The sequence below is a fragment of the Amblyomma americanum genome, chromosome 3 (assembly GCF_052857255.1).
Source record: "Amblyomma americanum isolate KBUSLIRL-KWMA chromosome 3, ASM5285725v1, whole genome shotgun sequence".
Lineage (NCBI taxonomy): Eukaryota > Metazoa > Arthropoda > Arachnida > Ixodida > Ixodidae > Amblyomma > Amblyomma americanum.
Window position 1 is genome coordinate 178,396,172 of NC_135499.1, and position 25,398 is coordinate 178,421,569.

At 55.6% G+C, this 25,398-nt stretch overlaps 1 protein-coding gene across 2 annotated transcripts in view; it reads left to right on the plus strand.

Annotated features, from left to right (window-relative positions):
* Drak (Death-associated protein kinase related) overlaps positions 1 to 25,398 on the plus strand; it is a 209,882-nt gene that overhangs the window by 29,522 nt on the left and 154,962 nt on the right. The window contains exons 1-2 of one of the 2 annotated variants that reach the window (XM_077659001.1): positions 11,981 to 12,269; positions 12,962 to 13,083. In XM_077659001.1, coding sequence (XP_077515127.1) covers positions 12,261 to 12,269; positions 12,962 to 13,083 — 131 coding nt within the window. In that variant the 5' untranslated portion in view covers positions 11,981 to 12,260. Of the gene's footprint in view, positions 1 to 11,980; positions 12,270 to 12,957; positions 13,084 to 25,398 lie in introns of those variants that run through there. The other variant, XM_077659002.1, reaches the window with a different exon arrangement.

The window sequence follows — 25,398 nt, forward strand, 5'->3', positions numbered from 1 at the left end:
GTGTCAATTATCAAAGGCCGCTCTGGGCTTCCGCCTCTTTTTGGTGTTGAAAAAAGCACGAGGGAAGCTACGTCTAGCCGGCAAACCGGTCTCTTGGGAGTGGGTAATAATCTCTTGGGAGTGGGTAATAATCTCTTGAGAGTGGGTAATAATCTCTTGAGAGTGGGTAATAATATTTTGGCGGTGGACAATATCTTGAAGGTGGGTTACAATATCATGGAGGTGGATCACAGTATATTGGCGGTGGATCACAACCTCTTCATGGTGATCCAGCACAATATATTGGTCGTGGATCACACTTTTACCAGCCTTGAGGTATCGCTGTCCTCTTCGTTCATTGTCGTGTACATGTCATGTCCAATGCTTACGCTGTCATGTCTTTTGTGAACAAAGTAATTTGCTTCAAAAAGGGGAGTGGGAGGTTGTCGGCGTCGCCGCATTTCCTTGCCGAGTACAGGGGCAGTTCCCGTGCATGTCTTCCTTCCGCGCCGCTGAACTATACTGGGACGCTGGGGACGAGGCTGCCGCCGCAAAAGACCTCGCGACCGCGCGGCAATCACCTCCCGAACCACACCGGGCTGCCTGCTGCCACGCGTCGCGAATACTCCTTTTCTTTCCCAGACTCATTATTTTCGCCGAAACAGCGTCTCGTCTTTGTTTCGTGTGAGAAAAAGCACACGCTGCGGCCTGTCTGCCGGCGGCGGCCGCCGAGGCGAAGCCGGGGCGCGCGTAGTGGATAACTGTCCTCTCGGGCTCGCGTGCCTATAAATAAATGTCAACTCTTCTTCGTACTCTTTTTTTCCCTCTCCCCTTTCTTTGTGGCGCCGAACCTTCGCGTCAGCGATGCACTCCCGCCGGTTAGTCGTTGGATGCGGTTCACTGGAGCTGTGTGCGCACCTTCGAGGAGGGCCGTCGTCTTCCCCTCTCCCCTCCTTTATTTTTATCGTGTCCACAAGCAACCGACTCACAGTAGGCTACGGTTTTTGCACAGTATCTTCTTCCCTTGTTCTTTTCTTCTTGTGAGATGTATACGCACGAGGAAGAGCGAACGCACTGCGTTTCGCCTATTTATTGTATTGATCCCATCGTCTCATCGTTTCGCTTCGAATGATGTGTGTTCGCAGTGAGCGGCGTTCTGTGTTGCAGCCGTGAGCGAGAAACTGGGCCCTCTTTGGGCGCAGCACATTGGGGAGGTTGAACGGCGAAGCTCCTCCGCCTTTACGCGTTTTTGCCGAGCTTAAAAACTAAGTTTGGGCTTTAAAACGACTGGGTATTAATTAACTCCGTGCCCTGCTGGAGGTTTTCCGCCGTCCTGCCTATAGCTGGCGGGTCGCTGTGCCCGCGACAGGAGAGACAAGACAAAACGACCCGCAGGTCGCCCCCCCCCCCCCCCCCCCCCCCCCCTCCCCGCGATCGCAACAAACGGTGAGACAATGGCGGCTGTACGGAGAGCCGTCGCTTCGCGCTGACCCAGATAGGGAGACCACCGAGGATGTCTGCGTACGGCGGGCGGAAGCTCCTTACCGACCGCTATGTGTCCCCGAGAATGACGGCCGCAGAGAATGACGGCCACTAGCGTTCTTGTTTCTTTGCTCGAGTGTGGGCGACGCTGTGGTCGGAAGTTTCTGTCGGCCGACGACGTCTCTGCTCGTTGATTGCGCTCGTGCCTTGAAAGCTACGGAGATGCTGTATGCATACATACTCACTGTGTGGTTAGTTTCCCTTCATGATAATTAGCCACATCTTTGAAATAAATGCACCAAGCGGCTGGTCATGAACACACGTGGAGGGCAGCCTTAGAGGTAACTATACAACTTGTAGACCATGGCAGCAGTTCGAGTACTCGTTGCATTAACGTTTTTCCCTACAAGTCGAAGCTCCTACTCTGTCATCAGAGTGAAGAAAACAAACAAACAAACAAACAAAAATAAACTCAATTTGGAGACCCAGAATGGCGGTTTCACAGCGAGTGTCTCTTGCGATTTGCTATCCAGTCTGAACTGGGCACCTCTCAGCGTTGGTCCTGTGGAGAGTTCACACTTCAATGTAGTACGCGCTTTTACGTGAGCCATCGCGCGGGTCTTGTATGGTGCCTCGGGAGCTTACGCGTCGTTGGGCTGTGCGCCTGGCCATATCTTGGTGACAGAGCGTGGTGTTCGGGGTTGTTACTTCAGCCTGACCTCCGATCCGCCGTTCTTATCAGCAGTGAGCCGTTACCTCAAACGTTCCCCTGTCGTGCGCCGTGTTGTCCTTAACCCCCCCCCCCCCCCCCCTCCTTTCAGCTTGTTTTTGCACATTCGCGTGCATGTGTTGGCCGAAGGATAAACAGTTGCGAGGTTCCTGCTCGTTTGTGTCCCTTGCCTGTAGATGCGTTGCACAGCGACTCGTGTCCCACTGCGTATATGCGTGCACGCAGTGCACGCGCGCAGCAGCGCTCTGGGAGAGGGTTCCCTGCTTAGGAGGCTGCCGCGCCGAGAAACAATGGCGCCCAATCTCCCTGCGAGCGATGTGGTACAAGGACTGTTGGCTTCTTCCGTCGACTGTGCCTTAGCTCATCGTCCGTTGTGCAAACTCTGGCGAAATCTCCGCCACGGAGGCTGTTATTTAATAACGTGGCGCAACGTTCGCACTTGCTGTATAGTAGCGAGTCGTTCTGTGGGAGGCGCCGTGGTCGTAAGGAGGGATTCGCGAGCAGCGTCCAGACACCGTGACTTTGTTTCTCCTCTTGGACGCTTAGAGGGAGTACAGTGAGCTCACCCGTACCCACACTGAAGGCGTTATGTTAGTAAAGTTTTGTTGGTTTTGGTTGAGGGCGCAGAACTTGACCGACTGGAAGGAAATGTTGAAATTTCGCCTTCCTATGGGTTCGTTCAATGTTCTGTTTTCTTGACCTGCGCGAGAGGGTGTAGTACTCAGTCTCACGCCATATAACAAAGGTGTCTCCACTTTGTCGACTGAACGAAGCGCAGCTCTCATTACAACTCCTACGCAACCGAGAGTGCGACGAGGCAGGAATTCCATCGAATGCATCGGAGTAGAAAACAAGATGGCTTATATGGATATCTTGATCGCGATAGCTGAACACGCTGCGCGCTTTTGCCAGAGACGCCTAGGAGACCGGCGTCTAGACGCTGCCGCTCCTGGATGTGGCATAACGCGTATAACCGGCGTCACCTGGCATTGGAAACGATCCCGTACCTTTGCCGCCAATAAAGCGGGATGTGCGCAACTGTGTTGGAGCACCCTCTCGCTGTGGCCGTGGCGTGCGGCGTTGACCAGCGTTTCAATAAAAGTGAAATCTCGGATAGACGCGGACGCACAGCGGCATGTGCACTCTTTGCCAAAAGTAACCAGGCTAAACGGTTTGCTTCTCAGTCGTACATCGAAGCTGTTATGACAGCCCTCAAGCTCGAAATCTTTGTACGGTGAGGAGAACGCTTGTGGTCACCTTCCAAGAACTTTTTGATCTTTAGGGAAGCCGTAAGGCTTTGTTATTCGAATTAGAGGCAAACCAGACAGCCTGGTTACTTTGGCAAAGGCTGTACGTTGGAGCTTGCTAACTCCGATATACCTGTGCCTGTTCTATACACGGGCGGACAAAGGCCGGAGGGCAGACGGCCATGCATTGCCGATGGAAGGGCTAAGCTCCGCCCGGCTCCAGTTCACGCCAGCGGGGACAACAGCTGTCCGAGTACGGAACTTGGCTGCAGAGGAGCCTTGTCGCGCCGTGCCGCACCTGCCGTCGTCTCCGGGGGTCGGGGTCACGGCCGTGCCGCGGCCTCCCGCGCTGCTCCCGTCGGCCTTCCTCCAGTTCGCCTTCTTCGCTAACGTCGACCTCCCTCCCCGCGGGAGCTGCGCTTGCGACACACCAGCTCTGGCGACATGTTGACGCCAACCTCACTTTTATTATCTTTCTCCTCGGCGCGTCTTTCTTTCGTTTGCTACACAGCGTTGCGCAGCGCACGTTCACGTGCTTGGGGTGGCATTCTTTCTACGACAAGCGCCATTTTTCGTGGCCGTCGTATACCTGCTCTGCGGAGCTTCTGTCTTACGTGGTATTAAGCGAGTTCTTTTTTTTTTAGAGTTCAGTGAAACAAAAGGGGGTTTGTGTCGCTGTTCTGGCGCAGCTTTGTGACCTTCCAGCCAGTGACAGTTGTGTTGTGGAGAAAGGTAGCAGTAGGAGGAAACTCTGCAATGGGCTGCGCTATCCTGACGGCATGACGGCGCCGTCCTAACCCCCCCCCCCCCCCCCCCACCCCTTTTTTTTTCTTTTCATGTTAGCGGCTCCTGCGCCAAAAGCAAAAGCGTTTTCTTTGCTTGCATGGTATATGGCATAACCATTAATGTCGCTGTTGCAGACACTCGCGAGGCTACTTTTGAGCACAGCCGAACACTAAAAACGCTCTCACCATTGGGAAGGGGCGACGACCCCGAGAAAGTGCGTGTACTCCAGCTGGCAACAAACGATCGAGTCATAAACGACAGCGATGGTTAACGTCATCGAGCAGTGTTTCAAATTGGCAACGAGCTTTTCTCGCGAATTGCTGACGGGCACTCAGACATGGCGGGAGGCTTTGGCACTACTGATGAGTGTGCCTGCTGTTCGTGGAACAAAAGGAAAAAATATTTTCCAACAAAATTTGGTGTTTGACTTCACAAAATGCGCACGGGCCTCTCATCTGCTCCTCCTGGTGTGTTGCTCCTGCTCGAGGCTTCGTGATGCCTTACATAAGATGCACGTTTTTGCGCCAGAGTTTCGATGGAGGCGAGATTCTAGAGGTCCGTGTACTGTGCGATGTCAGTGCACGTTAACGAACCCCAGGTGGTCCAAATTTCCGGAGACTTTCACTACGGCGTCCATAATAGCCTTAGTCGCTTTGGGACGATAAACCCACATAAAGCAAATCAAACTTGTTCAGTGACAGGGTTAAGATGTTTCCACCGCAACCACTGTGCACTCGGGTATAGAACACGCGTGCGTCCAGCGCTCGAAGTTACCTGGACGGAGCATGTCTATCCGCATCCCTCAATCGGTCCTCAACTGTTTCGCGCATCAAACATATGGCCGTCAAAATATTGCCCCTTTGTATGCACCTCGGGAAAGCGAAACTTTCGCATTCCTGGAAGGAAGCCATGCCAGTACGAAATTGGCGGTAATCTGTAATATGCGCCGCCGTGCGCGGTCACGGCACTCACGCGCGAATCGAAAGGGGAAAGAACAAATTCGAAGGGAGGTCGCAGGGAGCGGGAGAGAGAACGCCCGGCCTTCATTTGGTGGCGCAAGTGAGTTCGACCGGCGGCCCCGAGGGCAAAGGAGAGAGACCTTCCGTGGTCTTCCCTTCAACCATAACCGCGTGCGGGGTGCAGGCAAGCGGCCGCTCCATTGCCCGCCGCCACCGGTGTAATGACGAGACACTGACAGCCCCAAGTGCTCGCAAATAGCCGCGCTGCGACAGCGTAGGGAAAAAAACTGCAAGCGCTCGCTCAAACCTCTTCTTGTTTTGTGGCTTCGCGCGAGAGTGATCTTTCGCATCGTGCGCGAAATTGAAGAGAAGGAGAGGAGGCTGATTGGGGGGAAGGCCTTGATTGACGGCGGCAGTGTTCACGTCTCGCATCCACCGGGCTAGCTTTCATTCTTCTATCTCTCTCTCTCTCTCTTTCTCGATGGTTTTCCCTGCGCGCGTAACGCTCTCCGTGTGCGTTAATGCCTCAGTCTATCGCGAGGCCATAAGGGCCGCCGTTGAGTGACGTCGTGCTTTCGGGAGAGTCGGCCGATCGCGGGTCGGCGCGCGCTGAAAGGTTTTACTCTTTATTTCCCCCTTCAGGCGCCTCCTGGCTGGTGCGCCGGAAGTGGTCGGGAACGAACCTGTTACCGCGTAGCCGAGGAAGGGGGCGGCATCTGATCGCCCCGTCATGTCGCTGGCGACGGTGTCTCTCGAGTCCGTTCGGTATATATAGATAATGCCTGGCGATTCCACTCGGTGTCATTACTGCCGCAGGTGAGTTTTCGCTGACGATTCGATTGTGGCGCAGGTGGCGGCCGGTTGTTTCTCTGGGCGGTCATTGGCCGCCCATTCGCCGCTGCAGTCAGCATGCACGGTTGAATTCAACTGCTCTCGCCAGCTGCGACGACCGTAATTGACGCTGGCATGGCGGGCGAGCGCGGGCGAGCATGTGAATGGCGGTGCACAGGCCTGCTCCGTCGGTGTAGCTAGTTGGCTGTCATTCTAAGCATATTCGAGTTGCCTTCTGAAAGGGCCGGCTGACGGCGCGAATTGCATGCTCGTTGCAATTGCCGCGGCGGAAGTGTTCCCCAAGTCGTTCCTGGAATGAAACGCCTTGGAATGAAACTTGTTGGACCGTTGTCGACCTCGCGGTGCTCTCCAGATGACTCGTTGGACGCGCGGCACTGACGACGGACGCGGAGTCACTTCAGTCATTCGTCTATGAGGATTGGGGACCGCGTTGGGGATCGATCGCGAGCTGCTGTAAGTATCGAGGGCAGGCAAAAGTGTTCCTGAAAGAAAAACGCGGGGCAATAGCCAATAGCCGTCCGCGATGGTTACAGAGAGATGCGGTCGTGTTCGCTACCTCGCGTGCACACTGGACGACCCTCCTAGTATGGCGAAACCGTCCTCGTCGCTCCTTCCGCTTCCTTCCACTTCGAGCAGCAGCAGCAGCAGCAGCCCTTCGCGCTGACCTCCCAGCCTCTTCCTCTCATTAAAGCTTCTCCGCCCTCGTCTCGTGCTTTCGCGGAGCCCGTCTCCTTCACCCCCCCCCCCCCCCCCCCTCGTATTATTAGCGCTCGCTGCGCGTGCCTTTTCTTCGTGCTTGTTGTGTACGCAAGCAGCTGGCTGCTGCAGCCTGTCCCGGCCGTGTGTGTACTGCACACACATACACGCCTCGCGAGTGACGAAGAATGGCCGTGAGGATGGACGCGGCGTCGTCCTCCCTGCTGGAAGCGAGGAACGTTGCCCCCCCCCCCCCCCCCCCCTCTCTTCCACAACACGGGAAAAGCGAGGGTAGGTAGGGGAGGCATGCACTGTACATCACTGGAAAACGGCGTTTTTCGGGCCGAACGCTGGACGTGGCTGGCTGGCAGCCGGGCGGGCAGCAGGCGTGATATTTTTGCTCCCCTTGCGGGAATCGGGTGGACAGGCGTGAAGGCTGTTTCTATCAGCCGCACGCTCGGCGCTTCGCCGCAGCTGTGTTTGCCGCGTCCGCCGCGAAGAGGCAGTCCCGTGCGTGATCCGTGTGAAGGCGGAACTCCTCCCTCGTCGGCCCGAGTTGACCCTGCGCTTTGACCCCCTGCGTGTCTGTCTTACCTGCTTTCGGCATTTGAAGCGGCGTTGCTGGCGGCGGCGCGATTTTATTTGACTGCCTCGTCGACCTGCATGCTCTGCGGCGTCGCCGAGCTCGGGAGTGAAATTGCATTCGTCGCACGCTCCGCGCATGTGTGGTTCTTTTCTGGTCGTCTCTGCCGTCGTCGGCGCTGCTGTCTTGGGAAGACGTGGAAGGGGCGAAAATATGTGCGCGGCCTAGGAGTGCCTCCGTCTCGAGGCCCGCCTCTCCGGGGATCGGGGTCGGAGGTTGCGCACGGGCCACACGCTGAGGTGCGGGCTTCCATCACGGAGCTGCCCGTCGCTTGCCGCGCGACCTTTAATTCTGTTTTTCCTTCGCCCGAGAGTTTGCGCGAGGTATGTCGTTCTAGTTGATATGCGATGGGCGCCTACGACGCCGAGTGAAAGTGAAAACTGTCGGGTTCAAGGCCCGGTAATGCAAGAGGAAAGACTCGAGCGGGAGGCTGTGCGCTCCGCGTTTCGCGATGTTTGGAAGACGCGCCAACAAGTAGAGTTGTGTGTAAATAAGGGGTGATGTTATTGTGTGCGTTCGTCCCTTTTATTTCTCCTTCCTTACCGTTTAGTTTACCACCTGGTGCGGAGGGTGCACTGTTAGTTTTTAATTGGGCACCTTTCCGGGCAGTCACCGGTTTTGCAATGGGCACACTATTTTTCCTGGGCTAATGCTCGGCTTCTCTGGGTAAAGTTCTTGGACAGAATGGTCTTTGAACGCACCTCGTGCAGAGGCACTTTAATCATGGTGCTCTTTTGTCGAGCTGTCTTTGCGCCATTAAAACGAAACCATCATCATCGCCACCACCATCGTATAGTCAATTGGGCGCCTTATATCAGAAAAGTAAACAAGGAACACGCCGTCTTGGCTGTTGGCCCATCAGGGAGGGGCTCCATCTTCATGCGCTCATTTGCCTCGTTGGCTCAGTTGTCTGACCGAGCTCGTGAAATACTGGCTAAAAAAAGTTCTCTGTGCCTCGCATGTTCGCTTCGTGCCTTTGTAGTTTTCCTCCCGGAGGTGGCTGTCGCGCGCTGCGGAGGATGTGTCAAAGTGTGTCTTCGCTGTGCACGGCGCCGGCTGGGCGAATTCCGCGAACAAAACCGAGCAGGCCGCGCCTGACACTCGTGTCTTGTCTCTTCCCTCTCTCACCTTCCTTTCCTGTTTCCTGTGCCGTCGCTAGGGGGTCGATCGCAAGAGAGCGCCTCAGAAGTGAGCCAGGAATATGCGCGGTTTTATGTGTGATTGCGGTCACGTACGCTGCTGAAGCTGCTGCAGAATGACCCGTCGAGTCAACTATACTATGTTCTGCGCCCGCGAAGTGCGGGTCTGTCGGTGTTTCTATGTCATTACTCACAATGTATTCAATTCTCGGCACCTCTGGAGGGACCGACTTGTGACATGGCGCAGTTATTGGTAGGTTGTTCCTCTTTCGTTCATTTCAGGCAGGGTGGGTAGTGGTGAGTCCTGACCACGGTCTCGTTCTGGGCAATGCTAGGGTGCTGTTGTTTCAAGCGCGCAGTTGAATCGTGGGTCTTTTCTCTTCTCTGAAAAGACCCACATTAACCAGGCAGGCCACCAGTTCCTTTACACAAGAAGGAAAGGCTAGGGCGGTACGAGTTGTCCTTTTCTATTTTCGCGTATCCACCGTCGCTAGTATCTCTTGGAATGCGGAAGACCGAATTCGTTAAGCTGCCATTTTTTTTTTCATTCTGCATCGCATTGCGCCTTGCGCCTGAAGCCGCACGTTTGCTGCGTGTTAGAGCCCTTCAGCCCTAAACGTCGTCCTTGTGTGCCACTTGTCACATCTTGCAGAGGACGAACTAGCCGAGAGACAGCTCCTAACCAGCATCGCTGCTTAGTTCTTCTGGTACATTTTAGTCGTGAAGTCCTCCAGCATCAGTCTCAGCTTGCTGGGCCTGTGAGAGAAAAGGCGCAAAGAACCGAAGCACAGCGCACGGCCCGTCATGTGTGTCGCGGTGTGCACCTGTCTGTCTCGCCCGCGGGCCCGAAGTGCGCCGCCGCCGTTGTCAGCGACGTGGCCCCGGCTGCTGCTTCTTCCGGGCAATCGATCACTTGCGGGTCGCCGAACCAGCTCGGGCCCGCGCCGCGGGGCCGCGCCCTGCGGCTGCCACAATGCGTGCCCCCTGTGGCTCCTTCCGCTCGTACAAGTGAAGGGTGTGGTGGAATGGGAGAGAGGGAGCATTGTCACGACTGTGGTCGCGATCGTCGGCTCCCCTCGGGCGCGGTGACCATTCGGTCCTGGATCTTTTCCAGCTCTTACGCCTACCGTGGGCGACCCAGAATGCACGCGGGCCTATCTCGAGACTCCGGAGTTGCACCCGGCTTCTCACGTGTCGAAAGAACACCCATTGTGTAAGTCTTGTCTCGGAGAGGCTTGTCAGGGTTCGGATGGTTCCTTGTCGTTATCGGTGCTTGTCCTAAGTGGTGTGTCGGTCTTTCGCGGCCATGGATTTTGGGATAAGTGTCGACATTCGGCAAACAGCGGCGTCTTGAAAGCAGCTTGTGCGCCGCCTTTGAAGCCCTAGCTAGGAGCCGATTACGCTACCTTAAGTATGTATACATGATATATAGCGAAGGAACTGGCTGCTAGTCTTGCAACCCGATAAATGATCCTTTCGACGATTACTGGACGTATGCAAGCGGGAAACGATCCAATAAGTTTTTTTTTTTTCCGGAGCTGGTTGGTTTACACAAAACGAGAACGTGACTGTTTGGTTGCTTGTCGCGTATGCCCCGAGTATTTATGAGCGCGGATGAAGTATCGTAGGAGGGATAGTGCTTAAGACGGTTCGCCATGCTGTGCTCCGTACGAGGAGCTCTTTCACATAACAAGATGCCAAAACTTACGTTGTCGACTGCCGCGCATGCGCACCTCGATATTTGTTTTAGGCTTCAGGCATATAGTTGGTTCTCCATATCATTAGCGTCAGTGGGAGAGGTCAGAGCTGAACTCGAGAAGGGCTGTTGTGTTAGAGTTATTTTGTTTACGAAATTTTCTGCGCTCTGTAGAAGGAGCAGCGGCGACAGACGAGCTGAACCCGGGGCGATGCTCCTGGATTTCTCTGGGTCTTGTTTGTCCGTCGTTCGCTAAACAGCGTCGTTTGCTAAGTGCGAAGCCTTCGGGCTTTGGGTCAGCTGAATCGAGTCGCGAGGGCCAAGAGTTCAGATTGCCTGCACTCTTTTGAGCTGAGCACTGGCGAAATGCGGGGCACAGCCATCGAAGGACTCGCACTGGCACTTGATATTCGCAAGTATACCCTATAGCTTAACACCGCGGTGTGTCGGGTGTCACGGCCGCTGGCTGCATTCGACACACGCCGCCCAGGAAGCCGGGCAGCGGGATTTGCGGCGCCCGAGAGGTGACGCTCTCTCTCGAAGGCTCTCTTTTCGTCCGTCCCCTCTCCCGGACAGCGGGCGCTATTCTGGGCGGAAGAGAGCCGAGGCTTGTTTTCCCCCGCAGCCCTTCCGTTCGGGTGCAGGCGCTGCCGGCATCGTCAGCTTATTTATCGCGCCGAGGGGGCGCTGCGTGCCATAATAGAGCCTCCGGCCGCTACCCGCCCGTGCTCGCTGTATTGCATTACCGGCCGTCGTCCATTCGCTGATCTTGGTGCTTGCTACCGTTGTACAATGACTAAGTTGCACTCGGGATATTGTGCGAATCGCGCATCGTGTTCTGCTGCACCAAATGAGAAAGGGAGAAAGAGGTTTTTTTGTCTCTAGCTTTCGCGACTGTATTGCTGTACCGTGCACGGAGACGACTGCATGGCGACAGTAGTGCGATGATAAGCAGCACACTTTATATAAAAGACATTAGATTAGTTGTGATTTGTTCGATTTAGGTTCCGCATGGCCGTGTCAAACTGAATCGACTCCTTAGCGAGTCCCCATCGTTTCATTTGGAACAATTTCATTTTTCCGTTCCGAAAGATGGGGGGGGGGAGGGGGGAGCATAAGCCGTGACTTCTCGCCCTACATGTGCTCATTGTTCTAAAGCCTGCGGTTCCGTTTCATGTAGTGAAGGTTAGTTTCCATTAGTATACGGGCCGTGCTGTGTACTGCGTTGTCGTCGCGCGAGTGGCGCCATTTTTGGGGCCGCCCAGGAAAAGTATTGTCTCGCAGGAGCGGCTGAATGCAGCGCGTTTATTCCGAGATAAATGGCGGTCACGGACGGTCTCGCTATTTTCCACTCCGACGAGCGAGAGCCAGCTCTTGCGCTGCCTTAGTGCCTCATTGTTTTTCGTACACGTCAATGTCGCTGGAAGCCTATAGTGTATTTGCAATGGGCCGCATTCTGTTCGCATTCCTGAATGCGTTCGCTGCTCGAGTTCGTGAGTGTACTCTTTTGCCACGCACGCATGTTCGCCGCTTCTCGCTGGTCTGACTGTCGCTCTTCGTTGGGAGGGGGTTGTGGCTGCCCTCAAGCGGTCTTCGCCCAGGGTCTGTAGCGCTTGCCGAGCGGCGGCGCTGCTGGCGTCCAAGTGCCCCCCTCTCCACAGCCCTGGTTTTTTCAAGAGCGTGCGGGAGACAAGGGGGAAAGGAAGGGGAGCCATTTTGTTTAGTTTTTTCTTTTTTTCCCTGGCGCCTGGAGTTCTCGCCCGAGCCGGGGCCCAGGTCTTTTTCTGGGGAGAGCTCGCGGCAGCAAGAGCAGCTTGTTCGGCCGGCCTCGCGTCGGGCGTCCCGTAGACCGTGTGTGTGCGCGTGTGTAGACCCCGCATAGACTCCGCGCGTAGGAAGCAGCAGCGTCGTATTCGTCCCGTCCGAGGAGCTTGTTTCTCTTCCCCTGCACCTCGTCCCTTCGTCATCGCCACCCGCTCTGCTCAGCGCCGCCTCGTCGTCGCCTTCGTGGCTTTCTTCCTCGTGCTTCCACCTTCCGCCAGCGGTGTCCGATGAGGCAGGTGTTGTTCGCCGCGCGGCTCTCGAACACGAGACCTGCTGTGGCGGTCCCGCGCGCATCAGCTGTCGCGGTGTTGTTGTCGCTTTTCCTCGTTATGCGCTGCTTTTCTTCTTTTTTGTGTGTGTGTGTCTGTGTGTGGATGCATTGCAGTACGGCGTCTTTACGCTCACGTGTGTGTACGCGTGTGATCTGTGATGCTACCTTCGGTTGTATTCGCGAACTGCGCACCGCACTGTCCCGCTGACAGCACGCTGAGAAGGAAAGTGTTATATTTCAGTTTTTGAATGCAGCTTTTTATGAAGCGTGAATTATTGGCGTGTACAGATATATTTTTTTTCGCTCGCAGACGGCGTCGGAAGTTAGGTTTAGCGTCTCTGGAGCAACGCTAATTTCCCATTGATATACGTGTACACCGCCGCGGTGCTCTACCACAAGATTACACCCAGACTTCACCCAGATTACACTACGACCAGACTACCCAGATTACACCCGCTCATCATTAATGTGATCCCCATGACTAATCATTGCTGTCTGCACAGTAATGAGTTCTAGTTCCTGGCGCTCTTTTGAATTAGGTGCTACTGCATGCGTCCATTGACCACCATCGGTCGTATTGTCATCATCTGACCCTGCTTTGCCTACGAGTCCGTGCCGTAATTGAGTGGTGCCTCCTCTCCCCATTTGCGCAGAGAGATGGAGAAGAGCGCCGCCGTCCCCCAGGGCTTCCTCAGCGAGGCCACGGCTCCGGTCAAAGTGACGGTGAGGACCGACTCCGTCGCTGACCACTACAACGTCGAGCCTCGACCCTTCGCAAGGTGCGTACTCGACCCACGTTGTGGCTCTCCCGTGCCGCCATGCCAGTCATCTATATGGCCTCGTATATATGCTTAACTACGAGGAGAGAGAAAAATAAAATAGACATCGCCACTTGCGTCGATCATTGTTAACTTCAAGCTACCGCAGTTGAAAAGGTAACCTCTGGACGGGGACAGTCCTGGAGCCCATCTATTAATAATAATTGTTATTATTAAACTTCAGAGATTTCAAATTTGTAGCGATTCGGTGTTGGGGACAGTGTACGCTAGCACTGACGCGTTTTTGACGCTGAATGAAGAGAACGATGCTGCGTTGACATTTTATACGCAGTTGTGCGTACGTTAACGAGCACTCGTTTCCTCGATGCCGAATAGAGCAGAGGTCCCAGTCGCGGAGCCCAAATCATTAGTTATGCACGCTTCCCCGGTGCACCCGTCCGTTCGTCGCTCGGCTTCCATATTGCGTCTCCTTCAATCCACCCTTTCCCCCATGCAGTAGTTCGCTGGTGGCGACTAGTGTTGCTTCGTTAAGCCTGATCTCCTCGTTCCTGCCCAAATACGGCGAGCACTGGCGCTCCGCCTCCTGTCAAAGACCTCCCCCCCCCCCTTTTTTTTTCTTCTTCACAGTGCTTGATCCCAAGCCTCGAGCCATCATCCGCGCTATGCATGGGTAATTCATCAGCGCGACTGACAATCGGCATTCCTCCCGCCAGCTGGCTTCGCTTTATTATGCACCGTTTATTCGGCGGATGCTTCGACGGCCTGCGAGTTGAGCGCACGCGCATCACGCCGCGTGCCTTCTTTCTCGCGTCACGTGCGTAACCCCGTTACGCTGCGTCTGGTTGCCTCAGCCCCCCTTCTGTTCGAAGGCGCCGATATACGTTCGGCAGTGTGCAACGCCTGCAGCGCTGTCTCGCCCTCGCATCCGCCGCGCGTGTGTGCGCTGTGCACAGTTGTGTGTGTACTGCCTACGCGTGTGTACAGCGTGCGCGCTTCATTCGTTTGCACGTGAGATGGGCGAATCTGCCGAGTGTCACGCTTTCGTCAGTGGATGATAACGCCAGCGATGTCGGCTTCCACGGATGAGTGCGCTAAACTAGCCAAACCAGACCTCGTCTCCTCTCTCTCCCTAGAGCGCGCGATCTCAGCGTGGGGCCAAACAGCAGCGACAGCAGCTGGGTCTGTTATAGTCGAAGCTGTCACGTACGACCCCGTTCAATCCAGCTGCGCGCACTTCCTCGCGCGCATTGCTGTTTCCACGTCCTGTTGGCGTAGAGAAAAAAAGAGAGAATCGGAGTGGCACGTGGCACATTTGCGGCTGTTTGTCGTCGCTGCCCGCGGAATGCGCGCCCTGTTCGCTTCGCTGGGCACCCGGGGTGCGCTCTATCGCCCCCCCCCCCCCCCCCCCCCTCTCTTGGACCCGCAGTTGCGAACAAATAAGCTTTAACCTCCCCGTCGGTTTGCGCGGCGGTCACGCGAAGTGTGTAGCCTGTAAGCGCCGCTCCATTGATAGCTGTGATGCTTGGAGCCAGCTTCTGGGAGGAAAGGCCGAGGAGGTGGGACCGGAAGTGGACGAAATGGGCCACAGCGAGGAATAGGAGTCCGAGAGCCTGTTTCTATTAACTGCGAGTGTTGGTTGGTGGGTTCGACGGCAGGCGGGCGCTGAACCGACGCTTTTTTTTTTTTAATTCGGCGCACTTTCTCTAGCTCCATCCTGTTCCGCACTTGACGCGTGCCAAGAAAGGACCCCTGACATAGCCTACGATACGAGCATTTTATGACGCCGACACAGGCCCTGTGCGCAAATTGCTAGTCGCGACGTGCGAGCAACTAATCCCATGTTTCATTTCGAGTTGATATTTATAGATCGTTCCTTGCAAACCTCAGGTGCGTTTCAACCTTACATAGATCCCTGTCGTAAACTCTTGTCTGGATACGTTGACAGAGCCTCATAATCTGTCGCGCATTGTCTCTCCCGATTGTGACAGCCCACCCTTCTTTCTAGGAATATTGTGCTCGTCGGCGCACTTAGTATCGACGTGCTCTCGGCACGGATGCAATGCACTAATGGAGGTATGTACTCTACCACGTTTGGAGAGACTCGCATATCTGGGTGCCGAGGCACTCGTGAGTCAACACGCTCTCAGGAGCGTCACGTCAGTGCCGCGGGGCCGTTTCCTGCCATTCTGTCGCCGCCTCCTTATTCGCCGGCACAATAAAAACGGAATCTCCGTCGACGTCCTCGACCTTACCTGTACGCCGCCGTTCGTCGTCGCCTATCTGCGCTCTTATCTGCGGAGGGGGCAGGAAAGCCGCATCTGGGGCGCGATGCAGGCGGCAACGGGGACAGGCTAGCCTCGAGTGGCTCCGTTTATGACAGCCCCGATGGCACACGGGCGCGCGCGTACACGTCCCTTGACGACCGGCCCAGAGCCGCGTGTTTGCCCAGGACCGGCGGAAAAAGCGCGTGGGCGCGAGTGCTGTACCGCGTGGCGCTCCCTGTGTCCGCAATCTCGCTACAGCGGACGTATCCATTCGCGTAAGAGCACTCTGGGCGTTTGTGGGGGCGTCAGAAGTCAGCGAGCACAGGTAATGCTCGATAGCAGGTACTGGTAGCGCATTAGCAATCTCAAGCTCATATGGTGTGCTACGAGAGAGGACGCAGCTGCTCTCGCTGGTTTGCTAGTACACAGTCACTCAACGAAGACGTTGAAGTTTCACCACTTTTCACTTCCCGCGTGAAATATTCAAATCGTACAATAATCTTAAAGCTTCGCGCGTACGCGACTCGCTCTAGTGTATTCTAGTTGGCTCTGCCCTTCTCAATATGCGTGTTGCGGCGAACGCCACGTCTGCAGCTTTGCCCAGCACATTTCGAAACAAGCCAGCCACCTCTGTTCTTCCTTTTTTTCTTTTATTTGCTTTGTTCTGGAGTGGTGGCGTCTACAAAAGAGCCCGTCCCGCCGAGCGCGCGAGAAACCTCGAGACAAAGGTCTCCTCCGCGCACGCGCCGCTTTTACAGTAAAGCGGCCATCAACGTTGGACCTTACTCGCCTGTCTTCGAGGGAGCAGCGTTTATGCCCGCGCGTCTAGCCGCCGCGAAGGTGTTGATGTGTGTGGGAGGGAGAGAGACTTATAGGACTCGTCCAATTTAATCTCCTGTCGCGGGGCGAACGAATTCGCCTCCTGCTCCGCCATCCTTTGAGCGTGTGCTCATCCGTGCACGTGTTTGTGTGTGTGCCTTTGCGTGTTTTTCTCGAGCCTGCCGGCTGGCTGGCATTAAGCCCAATTTTCTCGCGCACACTGGCAGGCGCTGTGCCTGTGAGCGTGCGAACGCCGCAGCGCAGTGCTGATGGTGGCGCTTATTTAATTCTCGCCGACCTGCGTTCTGTTTGCGCTGTCGGATTGTTACGCGCAGTTTGCTTTGCGGGACACTTTGCTCCTGCCGCCCGCGAGAGTTTTGGGGGCGACGCGCGCGATGATTGGCGGAGGCTTCGGACAAGCGTCGTTCTTTGTTCCCTGCGTCGAATGTCCTCGCGGCAGCTAGCTCCTCGTCGGCGAACAAAGGAGCCCGCCGCTCGCAGAAACAAAACGACCCCCCCCTCTCTCTCCCCCCCCCCCCGCGCTCCCCCCCCCCCCCCCCCCCCCCCCCCACGCGCTGCAGCAGGCGTACACTTCCGGCAGTCCTGGGGCCGTGCCGTGCCTGAACCGCGGCGGAGGAAGTGTGCAAGCTCAGCCTTTGATTCCTCACGCGTGGAGGAGACTGTCTCCTCTCTTTCCGCAGTGCTGCTGCTCCTGACTCAGGGGAAGAGGTGGTGACCGCCCTCAGAAGGTCAACGATTTCGACGCAGCCTCCTGCTTCGGCTGCTCGGGCAAAAACAAAAACGAAACTATGGGTCACGTGCTGCTCTCTGGCCTTTTTTTTTTTTTTGAAGTTGGTTCTCGGGTTTAGAAGTCGTGGCGCGCTATACGTGGCGCGTGATTCCGGTGTCCTCCCGCGCGCGGGTATTCTGCCTTCCGTCGCCCGATCGGCTCTGACCGGAAACGCGTTCGCGCTGCCGTCTCTGGGCCGTACAGGCGTGTTTTTCTTGCGCGCTCCGTTTAGCGCTGCCGCGCGCTGCGCTCTGCTCGGGAACAACGCTCGCCCGCAGTACTGGCGCGACGCTGCCGGCTGCCCCGTTGTTTCCTCTGAAAACAGTGTGTGTCCGTTGACTCAGGAAGGCGAGAAAGATAAGGAGACCCCCCCGCGGTCCTTCTTCGCTCTTGAAGCTGCGCCTCGCGCCCTTGAATACGGAAATGGCGAGCTGCGAAAAGGGGAGGGCGGGGCAAGATTTCTCGCGTTGGTGGAGCGTCGACTGACGCTGTGCATGGACGGTATAAGGCCGATATCCATTGTTTCTTGGCCTTGCGTCGCCTCTTGTTGCCTGAAGCGTACGCACGGCGCGTTTTGCTTGGTGTGGATCGAAGCGTTGGGGTTCCTGTGACGAGGCCGAGTTAGTTCTAAAAGCGCTTAATCAACAGATACCTGGGGAAAAAAAGATTAGTGGTGGGAAAATTCCGATGTAAACGTAGCCCCCATCGCCAACTAATGCATTGCCGGAAGCTGTTGCATTGTGTACCTAAACCTTGCCACCCTCGCAGGAAGTGCATTTGGGGGGCCCCAGATTGCAGTAGCCCGCGGGAATTCACTGATAGCAGCTACGTCTGTACACACACCTGTAGGCAAACATCGGAAAGGGTAAAGAGCGACTCGCTATCAAAGAGTCACGCTGGAGCCGTAAATCGACGCACGTGTTTCTTGCGTTTATGGTCCTGTGCAGCTCCCAACTTTGTGTGTCTGGACTACATGTAGTACCTTGCTTCGGTAGTAATCCTCTTTCTGCCGGCTTCGGCGTGTAAGGGATCCAAAGGGCAGGTGCGCTAAGCGAGGCGCTGATGACAAAGTTACAACTAGTAATTTCTTTGCGCGGACGTGAGGTCGTGAATTTCATGTGGATATTTCGGTACTATTCAGTTACTTGTACCAGCTTCCGCTGGAGGTAACACTCGACCTATTATCGTCATATGGAAGCAGCGCTTCCTCTGCAAAAAAAAATAAATAAATAAATTGAAAAGCGAACCCGCTTCGTTACATAATGGTTTCGTGTCTCGTTGTTTGGAGGAAATTGACAGGGAAAAAGTACTCGAAACAAAGTAGATAAAAAAAAGTCAAGAAATTGTCGATGTATTCAACACCCCGCCGAGGCAGTAATTGCGCCACACATCCAAAGGTCTCCCGTCTCCTGCACACAGCTGTCCTCGCGCAATGTCACGTACACGCGCGAATGGTCAAGGACCATTCGAAGAATGTCGGTGCGACAACACCGCATGACCAGTCATAGACGCCATCGAGTGTTAGCGAGGAAAAATGGAGGCATGCATTGAAGGGGTCAGGATCGCGGAACGGATCGAGCGTGTGTACGCGTGTAAGAAAAGGTCGCGAGAAAGAAATGAAAGGTTGAGGGGGAGGAGAGAGAGGCTGAGGCGTTAGGTATCGCTTCTCGGCAGTCCGTTTCGGTGGCTGCGCAAATAAAAGGACGGCGGCTTTTCCCTTTCCTCGATTTCGCCCCCTCTTGCGTAACCGCCTTTGGCGCCGCGCGCGCTCCCTCCCGCTGAGTGTGCGCTATCGTTTATTTCCTCGCCAAGGTCTCCAGAACCGTTGGCGGCGGACACTGACTGTGGAAACCCTGCTGTTGCTGCTGCCCCTCCGCCGTTGCGTTTGTGGGCGTCCGACGGGCATCGCCTGGCCGTTACCACCGCTTTCCCTTCCGTGCTCGGCATACCGCATTAACGCGAATTCAACCACTTCGCGTTTCTCCCCGATTCAAAATGTATTCCAGATTCTGCGCATCTCCCCCAGTCTAAGCTTCCCTATCCAGGACCCCCCCCCCCCCCCCCACACACACACACCCAAAAGAACAAACAAGATATCTAAACAAGGTTGTGAAATAAAAAATAAGGAAGAGCAGCTTTCTTCCACATCTGGTATGACGCCGTTGCGTTCTGTCGCTCCGCCAATCGACCGCGCGTGCGCAGACACTGCAGCTTTCAAACTGCAAGGCGCAGTTGTCAGGAAACGGTGTGCGCACAGCCTTTTGGTAGTGACGCACAAAACTACGCGGACACGTTGGGGCGCGAATAAATCGGCGTCTCAGCCACCACTGCAGAGGGGAGTCCTCTTTCGATTTTAGCAACATTCACCGCCCTCTCTAGACGATGCGTGGCGTGGGGGAAAGACAAAAACTTGGCCAATCAGGGAGGATGCGCGTCAGTGCGGTATCCCCGCTTTATGCGTATTACTCGCTTAGCGGCGATCTTTTGGCGTTCACGTGGAATGCCGGCTTCCTGCGCGAACGACGGCACGCGTTGGTTGATGGAAGACAATGGAGCCTCGAATTGACGGCGCACGCTACGATGGGGGGTGGCAGTGTGCCAACTTGTCGCCCCCTTCCTAAAACGGTGCCCCGATGGATTCGTCAGGCAGGGAATGCAGGCGCGCCCCGGCGGCTAACGCTGGTGCACTCGTGCCAGTTATAGGATCTGTGCGATCTGAAGTGCTTCGCATTCTTGGCACTGCAAACGGCGCTCGCGTCCGCTTTCGGTGTCCTTCGTTGGCTGCATTTTCAGCCTTCTTTCTTTCTTTCTTTCTTTCTTTCTTTCTTTCTTTCTTTCTTTCTTTCTTTCTTTCTTTCTTTCTTTCTTTCTTTCTTTCTCCTTGGTTGGTTCTGTGTTATGCGGGCAGTGCGTTACTGCGTGACTTGCTTGCGTCGCCAAAAGAGGGTTCGAACCCTTTGTGGTACACGAAGCCGCTGCGAGCAGTTCCTGATGCCGGTCAGGTTTTCAAAGTTCTGGGCACGTACTCACGACCACGGCACAGCTGCGATTTTTGCGCGCAGGATGCCTTGGCTTGGTGAACGCTGGCATCGAGTGTACTAATCAGCAAATTCATTCGCCGATTCACCGGGAGTCAACGAAGCGAGTCCTCTGTCCATGAAAGTGGCCTCTGCGTTCCAGCACGCACTCGCTCGTCCGGCCATATCCATACGGCGCGGTATGCCGGAACCGCGACGCCGCTTTCACCGCTGCTTGTAATGTTGCTGCGTTTATTTTGCACCGCCCCATTCTTCTCCCCGCTGAGGCGCTCAGACGGAGCCGCTCAGTCAGTGCCACAAAGTTCATCCGAACGTGCACTGGATGATTAGCTCCCCCCGCCCCCCAAGGACCACGCTGACCTCGCTAGTCATTATTGCCGCTCTAATTGGGATGCATCTGTCCTCTTCGTCATGAGCTTCTGCGAAGTAACCGCGTAATAAGCAGAGGGTTTTCCCCTGCCCCTTTGTCCTGAGTGTAGCCATTGTTAACTGCAACGTCCCTTCCGTTACTGCGGGGTATTAATTGTTCGGATAGTGTCTCGATGTCTCAGCACCTGTTTTTGCAGTGTCTCTCGTAGCATAGTGTTATCAGCTGATTCACTTTGAGTACCCAAGCTTTTCCCGAACTCAAACGTGAGCAGGACGCAGGTAGCTAATTTCCTTCGCACTTTATAAGCTGGAAATGCTTAGGGGTTACATCTGCACGAGCAACGTACTGCCTAGCTGCAATGATTATTTCTTCAAATCACCAAGCGTTACTCTCCAAGAGGGTAATTACAAAAGGGTGTCGGCCACTGTAAGTCAACTCGTGGACTAAGCGTCTCATCGCGGACTAATGGCTGGTGCACCACCCTTACCTCCTTTTCATTCGGCCGTCAGCAGTACCACGAACCCTACTTTAACGCACACTGTTGTGATCCTTGGGCTGGGACGACCTAATCAACGGCAGATGTGGCCGTGACGGACCCACAGGCGGAGACTGGGAGGCGCCGTCGCTCGCGGACGTCCATATGCCGGACCCTCCCTTTGTTGTCCTGATTGCCTCGTTCGGCCTTCCCGCGGGCCTGGAGTGCGGGATGACTTTGGGGACGCTTCCGGGCCAAACCCGCCTTCCCAGAATGGCTGCTAGCTGGGCGCGCTGGCACAGGCTGTGACCGAGCAGCGGACGGGGAGAGGAGGACCTGGGTGTCCCGGCTGCGAGGAGAATACCCGGCTCGCCGACAGAGAAACTCCGAGCAGAAGGGAGTGGAGTGTGTGTGTGTTCTGACTCTCGAGTAGAGTGGCCGCTCCGCCGGTCGGTCTCCGACCAAGTTTTTACGCTACCATGACAATGTAAATAGTGTACATAAAGTTCTCCCTTTTGGTCACCTTAAATCCGTCTCCGGACCGCTTCGTTCCTATTCTGCCCGACAATACCTGCTGAGCGACGGCATGCTACCCGATCCACGACAACACCTGCGCTCATCCGTACTGTCGTCCAGAATGCGCGCTGGCCTAGCTGCATGATGTTATGCCCGGCATGCCTTCCGGCCTAAAGGGACAAAGACGCGAGCTCCCTCGACCAGAATTTCCAGAAAACCCTCGTGAAGGCCATTTCTGAAGAAACGCTGCTGTCTGGCGTTCGCGGAAGCAGTGGCAGAAGCAGCGGTGACAATGGCGTCCCCACGTGGCCGAGTATGCCATCGGGTCGACGGACGGAGCGTTGCTTTCATCAGCCACGATGGCTGCGTCTTCGACAGTGTTTCCGCGTTTCGGACAACAGGCGAGGAAGTGCAAGGTCTTTCACTCCCCTTCTGGGAAACGGCTTGACATTCCTGTAACACGTGGGTGCATTCCTGTGCCACATGGGCGCCCACCTGGCAGCCATTTCCATCGACGAGCTGAGAGAGCATCAGCATTGCCCCCTGCCGTGTGTCGTACCACCAGTGGCTTCTTCTTCTCGTTTGATTGGACGTCATTCTTCGAACCGTATTCCCCAGCCAGGGATCTGGGGAATACGAAGGGTATTTAACGAGCTGCTGGTTTGGTACCGACAGACCTCGTTGACGGAGAGACTCCCGTCTGCTAAGAAGCTCCCTTCAACTGGGAGGCATTCTCAGTTGCTCCTATGTACTTGTACATTATGCAACTAGTCTCTGTATAAAGTTTTCCTTGCTTTTTTCCTTCGTAACCACGTCTCCGACCCACCCCGTCCCTTATCCGACCTGACCATGCTACCTGCATCCCAACAATGGCTATTCACTTCACCTGCCGGAAATCGCGTAGCAATGTTCCATCACCGCCACAAGGCGAGCCCGCCGCGCACAATTTCCTCGGCCATATCTTTTTTTGGTGGAGAGGGGCCATAAAAGCAGCGCATTCAGTTCTTCTATCGCTTCTCGGTGGACCCGAAGTTGAGATATCCACGACAAACATTATATCTTCCTCTTCTCGTGCCTTCAAAGCTGTTTTTCTCCTTAATATCAGGGGGTGCCGGGCAGAGCGATAGAGGCGAGAGCGGCCCTCACATTAGCGTCATTTTCGAAATGTTTTCCGGCCGTCTTGGCTCAATCTCCAGCGTCGGATATCTCCTTTTTCAGCCCTCTCCGACCCTTCCTCGCGTTCGCCCCCGTCCAAACGGACGTTTTATACGGGTGACATCTTAAATGAAAATGACCTGATCTACGGGCCGGTGCCAAGCGCGTTTCGCTTAGCTTTTTAAGTCACGGGATATTCAGCGCGCCACATCGCCGCGACACCATAATTCCAGGGTTATGAACACATGGCGGTCCCACCTTCTATCGACCGCCAATTTTCTTCCGCGACGCGCTTTCTCGTTAGGAAGCCAGCGCATGTAATACGCCAGCCACCGCACGTGGGCGGTGAGCGTGTATATCGAAGTAAGCGATCGCGCCAACTGGTTCCCCCCCTTCCGTGGGGGGCGGTAGAGGAAGGCATCCGTCTTCGATTGCGCGGAGCCTTTTAAGCAGCTCGCGGGCTGGACCAGCGACCGTTTTTGCCCCGTTGCTGGTGCTGACGCGAATATGTGTGCGTCTTTGTGGGGGCCCCCCTATCGTTGCTCTTGGACTCCTGCCCGGGGAAGGGGGGGTCCGTGGTTGGAGTTTGTTCGTTTCGAAACAGGCCGTGCGAGATTCAGAACGCGCGCGTGGGAGGGGGCCCAGTCGTTGTTTCTCTTTAGCGCTGGGTGGACGAAGAGGGGGAGACGCTATTTTTCTTCCTCTCCACCGTCGAACTGTGAGAAAACACCGGGTGGGAGATGACAGAGAAAGGCAGTCCCTAGCTCTTCATTTGTGCGGCTCATTTAAAAAAAGCAAGCGCACAGCTGGTGAGAGCGAAGGAAGAAAAAAAGTGAGAAAGTGGCGTGTTTTTTTTTTCTTTTTTACGCCGTTTCACTTTTATTGCCGCTCGTTCAGGGGGTGGTGGGCCGTGGAAAGTTTCGCTGACTGGCTGGCTTCCGAGCGAGGTGCTTGCGACAGCGCTTTTGTTTTCGGCCTGCCGAGCGCCTTTCTTTCTGTGGCCGCGTTACCTACTGACTGTTCGACTCTTGACGTTCGGCGATGACGCCCGCGTTTTTCTGTTTTTATTTTTTCGTGCCGTTCCCGGCCCGCAGGACGGAAGCGAAGGTTTGACGCGTGTGCCGCTTCCTGCGGTGTGTGTGTGCGCCACGTTCTCCGTTTCCGACGCGTGCGGTACATTCCATGTACAGTGCTTCCTCGCCTCACCTCGCGGTGCAGAACGCTGTACCGCGACTTCGTTTATTTAAGCCGCTGGGGCGGAGATCCGCTACCGCCATCCGCTCCGGCAAGCCGCCACTCGCGCATGCTCTGTCACCGCCTCGTAGAAACACTTGAAATCAGTTGCTGGGCGAGTTGGTACTTCATGCTTACATTCACAGCGCAAAGACAAACACGGACTTGAGGGGAGTCTGAGGGGAGTCTCCCCTCAAGTCCGTGTTTGTCTTTGCGCTGTGAATGCAAGCGTAGAAACACCCCTGTATCTCTTTGGAACGCATCCATTGACATTCGTCTTCAGCCGCCGTGGTGGCTCGGTGGTTATGGTGCTCGGCTGCTGACCCGAAAGGTGCGGGCTCGATCCCGACCGGCCGCGGCGGTTTCATTTCGAAGGGGCGAAATTCTAGAGGCCTGTTTATACTGTGCGATGTCAGTGCACGTTAAAACACCCCAGGTGGTCGAAAATTTCCGGAGCCCTCCACTACGGCGTCCCTCACAGCCTTAGTCGCTTTGGGGTGCTAAACCCGTAAACCAAACTACATTCATTTGCCTTCGTGCTGCCGCCTCTTGTGGGCTTTGTGGGAAAAGTCTAGGGAGTCTCAGTGCGAAGTGTTGTAACTAATTTTCGGCCTTGCGGCACCTGATAAAATATATTAGTAGAAGCGGTTACCATAAGCGACAGTCACAGAGTACACGAGCGGTATGATGTCGACGAACCGCGGCCGGATTTCGCCGCTTTCGCGCGAGCCGGCACGAAAGCGACGCGGCGGCGGCGCAATTGCGATCGCGCGCTCCGTTGTGCGTGTGTCCCGCCCGTCGGATACGCGCTGGTCCCGTTTCGCCGGCCGCTTTGGGCGACATTTTCTTCTTGCCCGGTGACCTTCTTCCTATTGGAGCCGAACAAGAAAACGGGGAGGTCTCCTATAACAGAGCCCGGCCAAAGGGCGCACTCAGCTCTTACAGGCGGTGCTTGTGGCGCCAGCAGCTATAGGGCCCGCTTTTCTTGCGCTCTTTTTCTGCTTACAGTTAGTTTCTTCTCCTTTCGTTTTTTTTTTTTTTGAGGACGACGCGCGCGCGCGCGCTCGACCCACATCCCACGCGCCTGCGAAGGAGATGAGACCGCGAAAATGTCGCCGTGTTGCCACCAGAAGGGGAACGCCGGCGCAGTCCCGCTCAACGAACGCCCGCCGCTTCCCATTCTTCGCGGCTGGCTCCGCTGAAAGAACGCGGACCTCGCGTGTCTTTGGTCGTTACCCCCTCCTCGAGGCCGGGTGTCTTTTCAGATCATCTCTGCCGTATACACCTCTAGCGGCGCTTTGACCGGCGTGGTGCGTTTCTCTGGTATGCGTTGCTTCCATGTAGCGATCAGTATTGAGGACCCCTCCGTTGACCAGCCGCGATTGGAAAGCTTTGTTCTGTTGAACAAGTGACGTCATTGTCGTTGGCCGGCGTTACCTGAGCGATTATCTATTAGCCACACGCGGTACCAAGGAGCGCGCCTGGGCTCAGCTGCTGCGGTCGTCGGTGCAAGCGAGACCTTAGGGAGCCGCTGTCTGCGAAGATTAATTTCTCCTAATTGACCCTTTCGAGCGCAGGTTCTCGCGAGCTGGACAATTAACGTAGTACGCACTGCTACTCGGCTGTGTCTCGCGCGTTTTTCGAGGAACGCGTAC